The sequence below is a fragment of the Rhagoletis zephyria genome, unplaced genomic scaffold (assembly GCF_001687245.7).
Source record: "Rhagoletis zephyria isolate East Lansing unplaced genomic scaffold, Rhagoletis_zephyria_1.1 Rzeph_scaffold_00147, whole genome shotgun sequence".
In the NCBI taxonomy this organism is placed as follows: domain Eukaryota; kingdom Metazoa; phylum Arthropoda; class Insecta; order Diptera; family Tephritidae; genus Rhagoletis; species Rhagoletis zephyria.
The window spans coordinates 274,442-291,868 of NW_016157231.1; the positions used below are offsets into that span (position 1 = coordinate 274,442).

Here is a 17,427-nt window from a genome sequence, read left to right on the forward strand (position 1 = left end):
ACATACAAGGCAATAGGCCGGCCGGTTTTGAACTACGCAGCGCCAGTGTGGTCGCCTGGGACTAGTAGGACGCAGTGGACGAAGCTACAGACCGCACAAAACACCGCACTGAGGACAGCGACGGGATGCCTCTTGATGACGCCTGAACACCACCTGCACGGCGAGGCGCAAATGCTTCCGGTAAAGGAGCACAATATAATGCTCTGCAAGCAGTTCCTGATCGGGACCCACAGAAGTGGCCACCCGTGCAGACAGCTGCTTGCAGAGGAGCCCTCGCCTAGGCACGTCAGGAGGCATCTATATGAACTAACGGACGAAGTCCAGAGGTTCATCAAGCAACCTCTGGACCCGACAGCCTACAGACAGGCCTTGAACGGCATTCACAGGGACTCAGTCTCGAGTTATGTAGACTCTAGACCTGTGAATGCCGTTCTAGGCACACCACCCCCGGACATTGACGAGACGGAGCTTCATCTGCCTCGGGAGACGCGCACCACACTTGCACAACTTCGCTCCGGCTACTGCAGCAGGTTAAACTCCTACCTGAGTAGGCTGAATGAGGATGTGCCTAATGAATGTCCGGCATGCGGAGAGACCCCACATGACTCGAAACATCTCTTCGCATGCCCGGCAAACCCGACATCCCTAGCGACCTTGTCCTTATGGGCAAACCCCGCAGAAGCTGCACGCTTCCTAGGGTTACCGTTAGTGGAACTTGACGACAACGACTGAGATACCAACCGATCTGGGCGGGGTTGTTGTAGCCGCTACAACAACAACAACAACATTTCCTAAATTTTTACGCGCGAATTTCCAAATAAAATCGCCAAATTGGCGCAAAATCGCCAAATCTGGACACTCTGGCTCTGACTGTTTCTACGATGACATGAGATGCTTCGTTTTGTATTCGTTCACCACCCGACCCATTCGCTTTGCTTCTCTATCTAATCACGAAAAGGCAGAACAGACGTAGCCCTTGTTTTTGCCGATAATATTGACGTCGTCGGCATATGCCAGCAACTGTACGCTCTTGTAAAGTATTGTCCCTGAGCGGTTGAGTTCTCCGGCTCTTTATTATCTTCTCAAACATCAGATTAAAGAAATCACGCGAAAGGGAGTAACCTTGTCTGAAACCTCAAACGGCTCGGAGAGGTCCTTCGCAATTCTGACAGAGCTGGTGGTATTGCTCAACGTCATTTTACACAGCCGTTTTAGTTTCGCGGGGATACCAAATTCAGACATCGCGGCATAAAGACAACATCTTTTCATGCTGTCGAAAGCGGCTTTGTAATCGACAAATAGATGGTGCGTGTTGATCCTATTCTGGCGGGTCTTTTCCAAGATTTGGCGTGTTGTGAATACCTGATCTATGGTGGATTTGCCAGGTCTAAAACCACACTGGTAAGGTCCAATCAGTTCGTCGACGGTGGGCTTCAGACTTTCACACAATACACTGGATAAGACCTTGTAACCTATGCTAAGAAGGCTGATCCCGCGGTAGTTGACGCGTATAGTTAAATTCCAGTCCTCAGGCATGCGCTCATCTGACCATATTCTGCATAATGGGCCGTATGAATAAAAAAAGCAATTGCTTATTTTTATTCATACGGCCCAATAGCTGATGCAAGCACCTTATCAGCTCCTCGCCGCCGTACTTGAATAGCTCGGCTGGCAGGCCGTCAGCTCCAACAACTTTGTTGTTTTTCAGCCGCGTAATCGCTATTCGTACCTCATGATAGTCAGGCGATGGTACATCGACTCCATCGTTATCGACTGACGAACCCGAGCGTCTTCTCCACTACTTTCAGTGCTGCGGTCATTCAACAGGGTGGAAAAGTGTTCCCTCCATAATTTAAGTACGTTCTGGACACCAGTCTCTAGGTCGCCATGGTTCTAACAGGAGTTCGCACTGATATTGAAACCTTCAGTAAGTCGCTTAACTCTCTGATAAAATTTCCGGGCGTTTTTCCTGTCGGCCACATTTCAAGCTCTTCGCACTCACGTATTTCGGCCTCTCTCTTCTTAATGCGGCAAATACGTCTCGCTTCCCTCTTCAATTCCCTATAACGGTCCCACATGGCTCGCATGGCCCTGTAGGCGGCATCTTTTTTCTCTGCAGCTTCTCGACACTCCTCATCGTACCAGTTGTTATTTCGGGTTCGCTGAAATCAGACTGTTTCTTCGGCAGCTCTCAGAGGGCAGGTGTCTGAGTCAAGTGGCGAATAAATTGGCCGTCTGGTCTGATTGCAGCTTTTCGACGTTAAGCTTTCCTTGCATTGTTGGGCGCACATTTTTTGCTGCACAGAGGCGGGTGTGTATCTTGGCTGCAACAAGATAGTGGTCGGAGTCGATGTTTGGCCCTCGGAGTGTACGTGCGTCTAAAACACTGGAAGTATGCCTTCAGTCTATCACAACATGGTCGATTAGGTTTCTCGTTTTTCGATCCGGAGAGAGCTATGAAGCTTGGTGGATCTTGTTATGCTGCAACCTAGTACTACATATTACCATGTTTCGTGCCCCGGCGAAGTCGATCAGCCTCAGTCCGTTATGGGACGTTTCGTCGTAGAGGCTGAATTTTCCGACAATGCCTTGCCCACCTTGGCATTAAAATCGCTGAGTACGATTTTGATATCGTGTCTGGGACAGCGCTAATATGTACGCTCCAAGCGCTCACAGAAGAGATCCTTGCGAGATGTTGAAGAATCTCGCTTTGATGCGGATTGTGGCTAAACGTTGCTTCGCCGGGGTGAACGCCAGTACTCGGTGACGAATCCAACACCGAATTTTCGCTCCTTTACGTGGCAGCTATAGTAGACGTCAAAGGCTCCACGCTTACCTTGCCTTGACCCGTCCATCGCATTTCTTGGAAGGCGGTGATATCAGCCTTTAGTCTTCCCGACGACATCAACCAGCCGGGAAGAGGCACCTTCCCTATAAAGGGTCCGGATATTCCAGGTGCATACCCTCAAAACGTAGTCCTTAATACGCTTGCCGTGGCCGTCATCAGAAAAATGGGTATCATCTGATGTTGACTTTTGTGTTGGACGGGGTTTTAACGTGGCGGGACCCAAACCCATCGCACGCGAAGTTTTACGCCTTCTCACTTAAGCTTGCTCCCAAACGGTTGTTTGGTTGCTACCCAAAGGATTATTATTATTATTATTATTGGGGATAAAGCACTGCGACCTTAAGATCTATTGTGTCCCCTTCGCGGATTATAGAGTGTCTTAATCCAGTAACCGAGAGAAACTTGCAACCTAAGTCTACGGATTTCACTTCGCCTTTGGTTAACATATGTTCACCCAGGTGCCTTTTGCGTTTGTGCATCAGTGCAGGACATTCTTCTAAGATGTGCTGTGCAGTCTCGTTTTCCGTCCTGCAAAATCTGAATCGCTCATGCGAGTAAATTCCCAGTTTAGTCAGGTGATAGTTCAGCCTGTAGTGTCCTGTCAGGATTCCTGTAACAATTCTTAAGTTATTCTTTGATAAGCTCATACATTCATTGAAGCGTTTTAGGTTATATGTTCCTAAAAGTGCTTTGGACTGCTCTAGACCTGGTAGATTATCCCAGTAGCGTTTTCTATGAGCTTCTTCCTCTAACCGAACAAGTTCGGAGAGTGCCCCTTTTCCCAGGCCACAGAAAGGCTCTGGGCCGGTGAAAGGGGTCGATGCACCCTTCTTCGCTAGTTTATCGGCAATCTCGTTTCCTTTAATACCAATATGGCCCGGAATCCAGAGAACCCAAACCTGATTGGTCAGACCAAGTGTATTCAGCTTTTCGAGGCACTCCATCACCAGTTTAGATGTTACCTGGTGAGATCTGAGGGCCTTGATAGCCGCTTGGCTGCTATTCCGGTAGTTCCGCTTAATATTAAAGTCCACGCATCTTTCTATGGCGTATGTTTCAGCCTGGAAAATAGACATGTGTTTTCCCATGGGTTCCGAGTATCTTAACCTCGGTCCAACTACCCCTACCCCGGTACTCTCGTCGGTCAATGAGCCATCAGTGTACCAGGTAATCATGGTTTGGTTTATCCGATACGTCTCGGATATGCCAGCCCAGCTCTTCTTATCACTCAGATCAGTTTTAAACCTCTTTGTAAAGCTGTACCTCGGATGCATGGTATCCCTCGGTATGGCAATTTCAGGGAACTTCTTCGTAAGAATATCTAACTTCCCATGGCTAAGATACCCTTCTGCCCCGATATTGGAACCAGTCATCCGTAGTAAAACTCTCTTCGCCTGAGTCTGTATGTGTATATGAAGAGGGGTAAGATCTAGAAGAATCTCCAAGGATGCGGTTGGACAGGTTCTCATGGCTCCGGTTATGCATACGCATGCCAGCCTTTGTAACTTGGAGAGCACTTTGATTGTTCCAAGTTGTGAAGTTCTATCGGCCCAGATGATGGCTCCATAAGCTATCATGGGTCGTATTATAGTCGGGTAGATCCATCTCAGTATCTTTGGTGTGCATCCCCAACTCTTACTTGCCATGGACCTACACGTCATAAATGATCTTACAGCTTTCTTCGTGGTTTCTTCCACGTGTGCTTTCCAGAGTAGTTTTTGGTCTAGTATCACTCCTAGGAATTTAACCTCTTTTTGTACATAATGTTGGTTCCATCTAGCCTTATCGTTTTTAGGCTCTCCAGTTTATATTTCCTTGAGAATGGTACTATAGTGGTTTTTGATGGGTTAACATTCAGCCCAACTTTAGCACACCATTTTTTGGTTACATTCAGCCCTAGCTGGATTCTATTACACAGGGTGTTTTCGAATTTCCCCCTGCATATAATTACAATGTCATCGGCGTACCCCTGGCAAGTTAACCCAGTATCTGTCAGCTCTTGGAGCAGTCCTTCGACGACTATGTTCCACAGCAGTGGAGATAGCACTCCACCCTGTGGACAGCCCCTTGTTGTTCCGGCAACAACCGTATTATTCGTACAGGTTTGTACTTCTACCCTTCTGGTGCGGAGCATGCAATTAATCCAGGCTACGAGGGTATTGTTTACCCCTCTGCTGATCAAAGCACTGTTTATTGCAGCATGTGAGGTGTTGTCAAACGCTCCCTCGATGTCCAGAAAGGCGCATATAGCCGTCTCCTTATTATCTAAGCTATCTTGAAGTCCACTTATCAGCGCATATAGGCGGTTTCAGAAGAACGACCCGCCATATATGCATGCTGGCGCGAATTCAGCAGATAGTTCACTAAGCGCCGTTTTCTCATCTAACCTTTAGTTTACCGGCCACTTTATCGTCTCGATATAAGAGTTTTCGTTTTCTCATCAGCGCATTAATTTCTCGAATCGATAAACTGTTGCTTACCCGACGCAGCCTTTAAAATTTGTACCCAACTTTAAATTTTGGTTTGGTTTTGGTTCACGAGCCAGCTATATTAGATATTTCAACCAAGGTTTTGGTTTTTGCTAACAGTTGCTCTTGCTCTATATTTGCTTATGTTGCATTGCCAACCTTTGAAATTTTATGACGAATGTAGTGAAGTTTCATTCTCGGAAATATAGTGAAGTTTCACTCTACGGAATACAAAATTTATTTTTACCGGTAAGATAAGAAAACGAAAACACTTTAAATTGAGGAACAGTTTATCTGCCCTGTTAGTAAAGGCAACTTTACTGCTTACATTAGAAAACGGCCCTAAGACCGTAGTCATCTACTACCTTTTCTAAAGCTGTTAGTACAAATGAGGTGAGGCAGATCGGCCTGAAGGATTTTGGATGAAGTGGGTCCTTCTTTCCAACCTTCGGGATGAAAACTACCTTCGCTCTTCTCCACGCATCTGGTATATAACCCAATGCTATGCTGCTTCTAACTATTGTTAATAGCGGGCCAATAATGCATTCTAAGCCCTGCTGTAGCATGCCAGGGAATATTCCATCCGCTCCCGGTGACTTTAGCGGTTTAAAGGTGTTCACCGCCCACCTTAGTCGGGGCTCAGAGCATATTTCCTTAGCCACTAACCAGTTTTCTCTGCTTATTTTACTACTTTGTTCAGTCCGATCTGTCTCGGAATATGATGTAGATCCTGGGAAGTGAGTATCTATAAGAAGTTGGATCTTTTCTTCCTCGCTTCCAGTGAAACTCCCATCACTCTTTTTTAAAGCTGAAGCACAACACCGGCGAANGTATGAGAAGTTGGATCTTTTCTTCCTCGCTCCCAGTGAAACTCCCATCACTCTTCCTTAGACTTGCGGACGAAATACAATTCGTTTTTGCCATTACCTTATAGAGTCTTGTAGCCTCCGCGGTATCTTCTATGCTTTGACAGAAGTTCCTAAAGCTTAAACGCTTAGATTCCCTTATTTCTTTGTTGTACAGAGTTAAGGTGTTTCTGTATTCTGACCACTCCCCGGTTCGTTTTGCTCGATTGAACAATTTCCGAACTTTGGTTCTGAGTTTACTTAGGCTGTTGTTCCACTAGGATACATCCCTGGAGGAACATACCTTACTTATAGGACAACTGTCTTCATATGCGTCAATGAGTAGTTCATTAAAGCGCTCTGTCGCGAATTCTAGTTCTGTTTCGTTCCTGATCTTTTGACCCAGCCCAGGTTGGGCTACGTTCAGCCTCAGGTTGTCTTTGAACTTCCCCCAGTCTGTCTTCCTGGGATTCCTTAAAACTCTATGTACTAATTATTCTATGATCTGACATGGAGGGTTCATTGGATACTCTCCACTCTTTCGCCAGCACTTTCGTTTGAGTATTTCCAATGGTTATATCAAGGACCTCTACCCTCGCACGGGTCACAAAAGTTGGTATATTCCCAACATTAAAGATTTCTAATTTATTTCTAAGGATAAATTCAAGAAGGTACTCACCCCTTTGGTTGGTGTCACTGCTCCCCCATGCCTCGCTATGCGCATTTGCATCACATCCGAGTATCAGGGGTAGCTTCTTGTCTTCGCAGTACTTCACCAGTTTAGTGACAAGCTCCGGTGGGGCGTGATTGTTATCTCCTGGGAAGTAGCCCGATGCAGCTACGATGTCCTGGATGGTCCCGTTGATGTTGACCGGGACTTGGACCGCCACTAGATCCCTCGACAGGAAATCTGAAAGACATACATGTTTAAAGCTATTAGTTATTAACAAGCACGCCCTAGGATTTGTGCACCTAGTATCCCAAATTACCTGCCTGTTCTCTACCGCCAAGCCTCTTTTTTGGCCCCTGACGACCCAGGGTTCTTGTACCAGCACTATTCCCAGTGTAGACCTGAGGGTTGCCCTAGCGATGACCGCAGACGCGGCCCTCGCATGGTGAAGGTTCACTTGTGCAACCTTAGTGCTGGTCATCGTCGCAGCTAATGGCGTTCCGCTTCTTCATCCGTTGTCAGAGTTTCGTCAAGCTCTGAGAAGGTGGCCCTCTCCGAGTCATGATCTGCAAAGATATTTAGTAGGCCGAGGTCGAAATCGTCTATACCCTCCGTCTCATGAGGTAGAATACCAACTTTCTCTACTACCGCGCTTCTGGCTGCTTCCACAGCTACCATCTCAGCCACCTCCTCCGGTATTTCAGGAACACCCGGTGGAGTATTTGGCTTGGCTACCTTCGCCTTCGGTTCCCTGCCCTTGTGCAGATGCACTGGAACACTACCAAACCTGTATCGTAGGATACAGTTTTTCTTCTTGATAGCCTCCAACGACCGGTCGTCTATCCCGATCGTCAGCAGTTTACCCGTCTTCTCGTCATTGCTTCTGTATACCTTCCATAGGTCGGTATGCATACCCTCATTTTGGGCTATAATTAGGTTCAGTAGTTTCTGCGTGTCCACTCCTGCAGCTTTTGGTAGGTACGTAGTGATTACGTGCACCTTGGGTATGTTGTCCCCATCGCACGTAGTCAATTCCGCACCCTCCCAACCAGGCAGTTTTGGAACAATTAAGCGCAGCCATTCGGCTGATTCTGCATCCAACCAGTCGACCAGTATAACGCCTGGCCGAAAGTGGATGCCGTCGAATTGGAGTATTGACCTCCAACCCTTACCCATCTCCTCCACAATGGCGTCCTCAATCTTTCCCTGATCCCCACGAGTGAGTGTACGTTTAGGGAAAGCCTTCGGCAGAACAGCCAGTCTAATACGCTTAGTGGCGCTAGCATAGCTAACACCAGGCTTCCTGGCCCCTGCCTTGGGATTTGGAGCCACTGCTTCGAGACGGCTCCTCTTCTTCTCTGGCTTCCCTTCCGGAGGACTAATCTCCGCAGCACCCCGTTTGCTGTCACTGGGCTTCTCCCCGTCCATGACTTTCTTGTTCTCCGGATTACCTTTCGAAACACTAATTTCCCCAGCCTCCCGTGCACTGTCACTGGTTTTCTCCCGGTCCCGGACTTTCTTTTTGGCCTCCTCAGGCGTTAAGCCTTTACTGACGTAGCGCAGGTACCACTTAACTGTGGCCTTTCTCACGTCCCCGAGTCCAGTACTCGTCGAGGCTTGTGGTATGTCATCTTTGGCTGCCGAAGCATCCTCAGATCCCACCTGCCCCAGACTTTCCTTCCGTTGCATAGTGCCTGCTTCTGTCCGTTGCGCCGGTCCAAATATAGGGTCTTTGGTACCATTGCCGCCCTTTTGTCCGCCCACTGTCGGGGTTGTACGTGTAGGGCCCTGGCTACCAGTATGTTCGATATTAGACTCTACCTGGTTCGCCAGTAGTGGTGCGGTATAAGTGCCCGCTGGTGTTTTGTTTTTTGGTTTTGTTTTGTTTGTTTTTGGTTGCTTTTATCCATAAGAATTCCCACGAGTGTAGGAGTCAGAACTGTCCGTCGTGTCATAGCCCCCAATAACACGGTAAGCCCACCGTTACTCCCTGAGGCGGGCAGGTATCAGAGAGGTGCTCCGCTATAATACAGTCTGAATACCCCCGACTGCAACCCTGTCCGATAGACACGGGCTATCTCGGATTAGGGGGGGTTTTAGTGACTGCCCAGTCAGGATTTTTGTTGGAGGAGAGGAGGGAAGGTGGGATGGGGTAGGATTAGGGATAGGGATTTCGGTGCGGTGATCTTGCATGGAAACCAGAGTGTCTGGTATCACACTTACCCTGCGGGCGAGGGTGATACAGCGGCATCAGGTCACTATGCAAGCTTCCCTCTTAGTTCGTGGTGATATGTCGGTTGCTGAAGCGGCCAACATATTACCACTTAAGCCCCATCCCCACGGCAAGGAGACCGACAAAGATGAGGTACCCAAAGAATACATGGATATAAATATCCGGACGTTGTGAGCTACGATTTAAACCGTACGTACAAGAACCACTTATGGCCACTTCCAGGTGAATGGCAGTCAAAAGCTTTCCACTTCTGCACACGGAACCGTCCTGTAACATTCAGTTACAAAAAAATTTGACTACCTGGAGGTTTTAAATAAGACATCGTCTTTTATAATATATAGTGTCAGCTCGTGTTGAGTAACCAGTTAAAACTTAAAAGAAAAAGGACAATGAATGATAGTAAACCTATTTACTAGGTAGTTTAACGATTCAGATGGTTTCAAGGACGTTAGTCACATTCAAGAACTATTACCTACAACAAACAACAAATAAATACATACATATGTATGTACATACATACACACATACATAGCTAGTTCGAATACAATTACATTTATATTTTATTTTATGCGTGCAACTGAAATAATATAAAGTTTTTAGTAGTAAAAACAACAATAATATAAAAAATAATTGACTATACTAATCTATAAGAAATCGAACTACTTTTTGCATTTCGGATGTCGTCATCTCGTTGCCTTCACTTGGCTCACTCCGACTAAGAGAGCAGCGCATTCCATGCAGTATTTTTTCCAGTTCATATAGTGACTCCTGCAAAAATGTTTGCTGCTCTTCAAAGTTTTTGTTGGGTACATTTTCCCCTTCATTTCTATACCGATTACAGAGCAATCTTAGGCGTGAAGCTGAGCACTCCATGCTGTGCAGATGCGTTAATGCTAAACCGGTAAAATCAGCATTTAAATTACTAGAATTTACAGCAGCAGGTGAAATTATATTATCGGATGTATTTGGTTTACGAGCTGGTGACGATTCAACACAATCATCATAGTTTAAGACTTTTTTCGTTATAAATCTTCCTGTTAGCGGCGACTGAACAAAACTTTGTCGTTTTACTAAAGACGGCGGACCGATATGTGAAGGAGAATGTGAAGAAGTATCAAATAACTGCAATTTCTTTAGCGGCTTTTTCAATAAAGCATCTTTAACAATGCTTAAATTTAATGAAATTCGACTCGAGTTGAGCGAATCATTTAATGTTGTGTTTTCATCATTTTCTAATGGCTCCCAATTCATATCCACACAATTAAACACATTTTCAGCTGTCAAGTCTTCGCTATTACGCACCATATCAAGCCAGACTCCTAGTCTGGCAATAGGCCATTCGGCTTTACGACGAAGGGTCCTATCACGTAGCATCACGATGGTGTGGAATATGCCAAATTCGTCAAGTACTTGCGAATGTCGAAACTCTGTTTGTAGACCCAAACTTCTACACCGTTGGGTTGCTTCCTTTACCTAAAAATTATAAAATTTAGTCAAAAGCAAGCAACAAGAACACAAAACTAAAAACTAAGTTAATGTATCTTAAATAGTCTTAACCATTTATCAGAAGTCGTGCTATTTTTCTTATGAATTATTTATTCGCATAACTAACAAGTAAAAAAGTCTAAGTTCGGGCGGAGCCGAACATTCGATACCCGGGCTAGTATTAAATATAGTTTTTTTTCACCTTTCCGAAAAATACCGCTACATGGTAAGCAGGGGTGATTCTACTCCTATTTCAAACATCTTCCATAAACTTATATAGTTATATGTGGGCGGTGACACGAATATTTTCCAAAAGTCCATAATAATGTTACTTCTTATTAAGGGATTATTGTTAGTATCAATTTTGTGTAAATTAGCATTCTTAAATTTCGAAATATCAGTTTAAAGCATTTCTGAAATTTACCGTTATATAAAAAGTGGGCGTAATTTTAGTCCGATTTCAATAATTTGCAGCGTTTTGATTTTACGTGGCAAGCACAATAATCATGCCGAGTTTGGTACAAATTGATCGAACGGTTACCGAGATACACATATGTGGTCATAAATGGGCAGTGCCACGCCCGTTTTCCAAAATTTTATCATAAAGGTATTTCTTGCTAAAGAATTATTGTGAACATCAATTTTCAATAAATTAGCTTCATGTTTACTGTGGGCGCGGTTATTATCAGTATTAAAAATTATCAACCGTTTGGTGTTTTGTACTAAGGCCAAGTTTGGGAAAAATTAGTGCCCAATTTTCAAAAAATTTATAATATTCTTTTTCGTCTAAAAATCATTGTAAATATAAATTTCGCAATTATCGCAGTTTTCGTATTTCTGAAAATTACCGTTATATGGGAGGTAGGCGTGGTTATTTCTCGATTTCTTTTGCCTGTTAGAAACAACCGTAATGTGAACAAAGTTATAATACCCTTGTGCACAAGCGCGCTCCGGTATAAAAATGTGTGCTTCAAATTCTTGTGTTTTAAAGTCGAGATTCTTTGTACGCGGAATCTCGAATACTACTAAGCGGATTTTGACGAGATTTTCTCTAATATACTCTGTATCGATAGGAAAGGGATCTTTTTTTCTTAGAATTTTAAAAGATTGCCACCAGGGATGCCGTTTGGATCTAAATAGATCCAATTGGATACATTTTTAGACGAATCTTTGCGGGATACTTATTTTTTCCGGTCAGTATGGATACTTTTTTAAATAGGCCAAAATTTTATATTTCCTATAAAGTCGGCCGCTGTGGTGTAGTGGTAAGCGCGCTTCCACTCCGCAGCACCTGGGTTCAAACCCTGGTCAAAGCAACATCGCAAAAAATATAGAAAAAAGGTTTTTTCTTAACAGCGGTCGTCCCTCGGCAGGCAATGGCAAACCTCCGAGTGTATTTCTGCCATGAAAAACAGCTTCTCATAAAAACACAATCGCCGTTCGGAGTCGGCGTAAAACTGTAGGTCCCTCCGCTTTGTGTGACAACATCAAGGCGCACGCCACAAACCGGAGGAGAAGCTCGGCCAAACACGAACATATGTGTAAGCGCCAATCTATTATATTATTATATAAAGTTTTTTTCGTTCAAAAATCGATTTTCAGTAAAGATGGTAGAAAGCATTACGTTTTCTAAACGTATTAAGAATCGCTACTTAAGCGTGAAATTAAAGCATTTTATTTTTTGTGAACGAAGCAATGAACATATGAAGAGATCTCACCAAAATAGGTATAAGCGCAATTGTGTTAATTAGATTAAAAGGATGCTTTAAGCAAGATCTTAATATAGGTACATATCGTCGTTTAAAGTACAAAACCGCGTATCAACAAAATGCAAAACCGCGTATCAAGATAATGCAAAACCGCGTATGTGATGTTGCATAAATTATTTTCTAAAGAGCAAAAACACTTATGTTTTAAAATGGTTCCCTTTTTTATAGAGCAATCGCTTTCCTGGCTAGTATATTTCAGGACGACTGGATCAGGATTGAGCCAAGAGCTTGTGTGAGCAAATCCAATTTTTGGTAGCAAATGTCAGTTACGCGGTTTTGCAGAATGACGATACACGGTTTTGTACTTTAAACGACGATATATATAAAGTAAATTATACTCTTTCTGTAGTAATCTCTTTCATATCACATATTTTCATTTGTTAATTTAAAAAGAAAGATTTCAATGCAGTTTAAAAAACTAAATTTGATTTATTTAAGGAAACTTGTATGAATTTTACTGAAAAGACTTTAAATAAACTCTAAAAAAACTTTGTTTATTTGCGCATATTAAGAGAGGTAACCAGTTTCCTCTTTTAATGTGTGCAAATTTGCACGCCGTGTAATAAAATTAATCATTGCCTGTTTACTTTTACATACCAAATTTTTCGCAAAGAGCAAAATTACACATAAAATGTTTAAAATAAAGTAATGTTTATTATTAGTAGGAAATGTATTTGTAGTTTGAAAATTTTTGCAATTTTAAACATTCTATATATGTGTATTTATGTGTATATTTTAAAGATCTCAAGTTCAAAATCAAATACTGAACATCTCATACGTATACAGATTCTTGTTGAAAAATAGATACTTTTCAGTAGTAGTTTTACATGCTCTTTTTAGAGTGTACTTACTATTTATTATACTTGCTTTGCAAAATACTTATGCACAAAAAATGTACTTTATAAATTGAAATTACAAATGTTTGATTTTATGCACATGTATTCCAAGTCCTTAGGATGGGTTAAATTATGTCTTTTTCATGAAAATGTTTGGTTTTCTTACAAATTATGAGATGTATATGTAAAAAAAGAAAATTGGATACATTTGGATACATTTTTGGCTTGGTCAGGGATACATTTTCTTGAGACGGCGCGGCAACACTGCTTGCCACCTGTATAAACAACTATAAGATCCGCACCGTTCGTTGGATTACAAAAGATGAGATGCCAAATGAAAGGGATTGGCCTCTAGAAAAGCACTAATATTTTTTTGAATAGGGTTGCCATCTGTTAATAAAATTACCATATTCAATCATAATAAGCATAGGCCGTGTACCGTTACTGTCAAACGCAACGACTTAGCCTCTGGATGTGTAATAATGTATTATTTTTCTGAGTAGGGTTGTCACCTGTTTAAAAACTACAACGTTCGTTGGATAAAAAAATAAGATACCAAATGAAAGTTCATGGCCATCGCATGTACAAAAAATTTAAGTTTTTTGAGTAGGGTTGCAACCTATTTAAAATTACTATCTTCTATACATAGTATAAAGGAAAGGCGAGATATTTTAACCACACTACTGAGCGGATTTAAACAAGATTTTTTATGTATATAATAAACGAAGTACATGATGGCATATGATTTCTTTCTCCAAATACGTAAATATACATACATATGCATACATTCAGCCTCGCGCATCCGTTGCCGCCTAGTATAATATATATTCAAAAAAATTTATTGAGCTTGAATTGTTGAATATAATTGTTATATGGCCATAAAATAAGAAAAACAAAAATGAAAATATGATATGTAAACAATTTAATTTATGTTTTCAACACAATCTTATCAAAGAATATTACTACATGAGGGATCAGAAATTTTCTAAGAATATATATTTTTAATGGAATATTGGCCCTTATTACGAGTTGCACTAGATTTTCGATCTTCGCTGGTTGTCGAAGATCGAATGTGAAATTCGTATTATGAGCTATGCAGTAGTGTCAACATTTTCGTTGAGTATCGAAATTTCTGTCGAACATAATTTTGCTTTCAATGCTGTAGCGAAGTGTTAAGAAACTGTCAAAAATGTATGATTTTGCATTTCTTTTCTTACTTTTTGGCGGCTGGACAGTAATTTTAAACAATTTTTATTAATTTCATGCAGTTCTAACGTGAATACTAAACACGAGCTCGAAAGGCTGGTTTCATTTATGAAAGAAAATCCGAATACTCAGTTGACACGATCTCTGAGAACAAAATCGTAGAGCTGTTGATAGTTTTAAGCTATTTTAAATAGATTTGGCTCGAAAGCAGTGCTGCAGCAGGTTTTATGTAGCGGACAGCAGTTCTACAAACGTCTCTTTAGACAGTCGGAAGTTTTTAACAAAATATATTCGAAAGACTACACTTAAACGTTTTATACTGCTGGCCAGCTTACTAAGCTCTCATCCTCTGACGAATCGTCGAACCAGAACTCAGTTGTACTCATATTTTTAATTTTAATGTATGTTACCGCATAACTTTGAACCACGTTAACCGATTTCTATAATTCTTTTTTTTTAAAGGAAAGGTGTTACCTCACAGGTCCATACTACTGGATCATGAAGAAATTAGCGATAATCTTAAATTTTTATATGAGAATTGAAGACGGCTTTGTTTTTTGCTTAAAAATTACTTGTTATAAACTCGCTTTCTTTTTACTTCATTTTAATTTGCACAAATTTACATAAATATGAATAAGCACGCTATTTAGTTTGCTCGATTTGTAAATAAAGCTTGTCAGCGGTGAAAAATATGCTATTGTGAACAACCTAAACCAGCGAAATTCACAATAGCGCTATTCTTCATCGAATGCGCGTCATAATACCAAATGAAAATTCGTTTGATCAGCACTTTCGACCCCAGTCGAAGATTGAATGCAACTCATAATTAGGGTCATTGCCTATTGCAATCAAACACAACGTTGTTGTGGTTATAGCGGCACTACTAATGGTGGCTACGTTTCTACCAAAAAATGTCGCCTTTTGATTGCCTCTTTCTCTTTTTGTGTTCCGAGTCTTAATTAAAGGCAAAGGGGGAGAAAATTTTGTGTTCGTTTCTTAAAATGTCATACTCCTGCAAGGCAAAAAAGGTACCTTCTCTGCCCTGTGAAGCTTTGCCAGGGGGGATGGTTACCCTGAAAATTAGATGATTGTTTAAAGCGACAATATTATGAAGAAATTGAGCTAGACAAGGACAAGATTCTGCCTTCTTGTCATGTCTTTTGTCATGTCTTTTTACAGGGTTGAGTGTAACATCAAACACATTTTGCACCGGGGAAGGGCAAACTTTTTTTGGAAGGAACGAAATCACCATAAGCCTAGTCAGGGCTAGTTGTCAAGAAGCTCAATTAACAGTACGCCCAGGAAACGGGTAGTTTCGACGGGTTTGGACTCGGTGGGAAAGGCTATTAGCTGAGTGAGATGAGTTGGTTGGTGTCATTCGGGGCGTCTTCACATGACGGACATTTATCTATCTATTTATTTATTTAGTCTAAAGAATACATGATTCTTACAGACTAGTGAATGATTAAAACTAAATGTAAGGTTAGCTTAACAATTCATTTAGCGTTTGAATAAAAATTGGCTTAGAGGGTGAAAAGTCTAAAAAACCATTTGAGACTCGATCAAGGTTATTAAATTCAATCAATGCCCGCAAAATGGGTGCATTGCGGGCGTAATTAATTCTGTGTCTGGCAATGTGGAAAATCGGGAAATAACGAAAATTTCTTATTGGACAATTAAATGTTATTTGTTTTAAGAGACAAGAACTATCAACATTACCCCGAATAATATCATACAAATAAGAGAGAGACAGAATTGTTCTACGAGTATCTAACAATTTGAGATTAATTAATTGACACCGAGCTATATAGGAGGGAATCGATTCACTAAAGTTAAGTGACCTGAGACAAAAACGGAGAAAAACTTTTTGAATACGTTCGATACGGTCGATTTGCGATTGCACGTCAGGTCTCCATATAACTGCGGCGTATTCCAATTTAGATCTGACGGAGCAAGTAAAAGCTTCAGCGTATAGGGGTTTGAAAATCCATAGGCATGTCGACGAACAAAACCCAGCATTGAAAAAGATTTCGCAATAATCGAATTTATGTGACTTTTGAAGGTAAGCTTGGAGTCGAAAATAACACCAAGGTCCTTAGTTTCAACAACAACATTCAAGGAAATCCCAGAAATGTTATATGAAGAACTATGCGCATTAGAAGACTTAGAGAAAGGCATCTGAAAACACTTCGAAATATTGAGGCTTAAACGATTGTTTACGCACCAAGCATACAGACAGTCAATATCTCGCTGGAGCTTGTGAATATCACCTACATTTATTTATTTATTTATTTATTTATTTGTAAGTCATATGAAACAATTAATTTCTTACTGACTACAGAAAGGAATTGCTTAGGAACTAGTTAAAGTAATTAATTAAAATAATTATACAGTAGGCTCCGGACAGCTCCAGGCGACAGGGACGGGTCGAAGTTAGGAATATTATTTAATTCAGATAGAGTTCTTGGTATGGGAGCAAATTTAAGGTAATCAAATTTAGGAAACTCAGTGTAAAACAGAGGGACGTGTCGGAGATTCCGCGCAGAAATAAAGAAGTTTAGTTTCTCCAGTAGGGCAGGGCAGTCAACTGTATAATTTATCAGGTTATACACAAAGCTGCAAGAGAGAAAGGAAGATCTGGACTGTAAAGTTTTCAGGGATAAAAGTTGACAACGGGATTCGTAGGGAGGTATAGGATCAGTAAAGTTTAAAGAACGGAGTGCAAACTTAATAAATATTTTTTGGATTCGCTCTATACGGTTAATATGGGTTACGTGAAACGGTCTCCAAATGAGGGCTGCGTATTCAATCCGAGATCTTACTAATGAAAGTATATAGCATCTTGAGCGTGTATGGATCCGAGAAATCTGAACAGTTACGTCTTACAAAAGCAAGCATAGCGTACGATTTCGAAACAACATAGTTGACGTGGGTGGTAAATCGAAGTTTGGAATCAAAATATACACCAAGATCTTTGAAGTCTGTAACATGATCGAGGGTTGAGCCAGAAATTTTGTAACTAGTTAGTAACGGGCTATATTTTCTAGTGAATGTGGAATGAAAACAC

The 17,427-nt window shown here is 41.7% G+C and overlaps 2 protein-coding genes across 3 annotated transcripts in view; both read right to left on the reverse strand.

Annotated features, from left to right (window-relative positions):
* Positions 1 to 7,320: 7,320 nt before the first annotated feature.
* Positions 7,321 to 8,520, reverse strand: LOC108382408 (uncharacterized). The gene has a single exon (XM_017638784.1). It carries the CDS (start codon positions 8,518 to 8,520, stop codon positions 7,321 to 7,323), a length of 1,200 nt encoding a protein of 399 aa, XP_017494273.1.
* A 1,121-nt stretch (positions 8,521 to 9,641) lies between these two features.
* Positions 9,642 to 17,427, reverse strand: part of neb (kinesin family member nebbish) — a 146,865-nt gene continuing 139,079 nt past the window's right edge. For both annotated transcript variants that reach the window (XM_017638878.1, XM_017638869.1), the window contains exon 5: positions 9,642 to 10,537. In XM_017638878.1, the coding sequence (XP_017494367.1) occupies positions 9,704 to 10,537 (834 nt within the window). In that variant the 3' untranslated portion in view covers positions 9,642 to 9,703. The remainder of the gene's footprint in view (positions 10,538 to 17,427) is intronic.

Coding starts and splice junctions, on each gene's coding strand:
- LOC108382408 (XM_017638784.1), bottom strand. CDS start 8,520: ATGCAACGGAAGGAAAGTCTGGGGCAGGTGGGATCTGAGGATGCTTCG.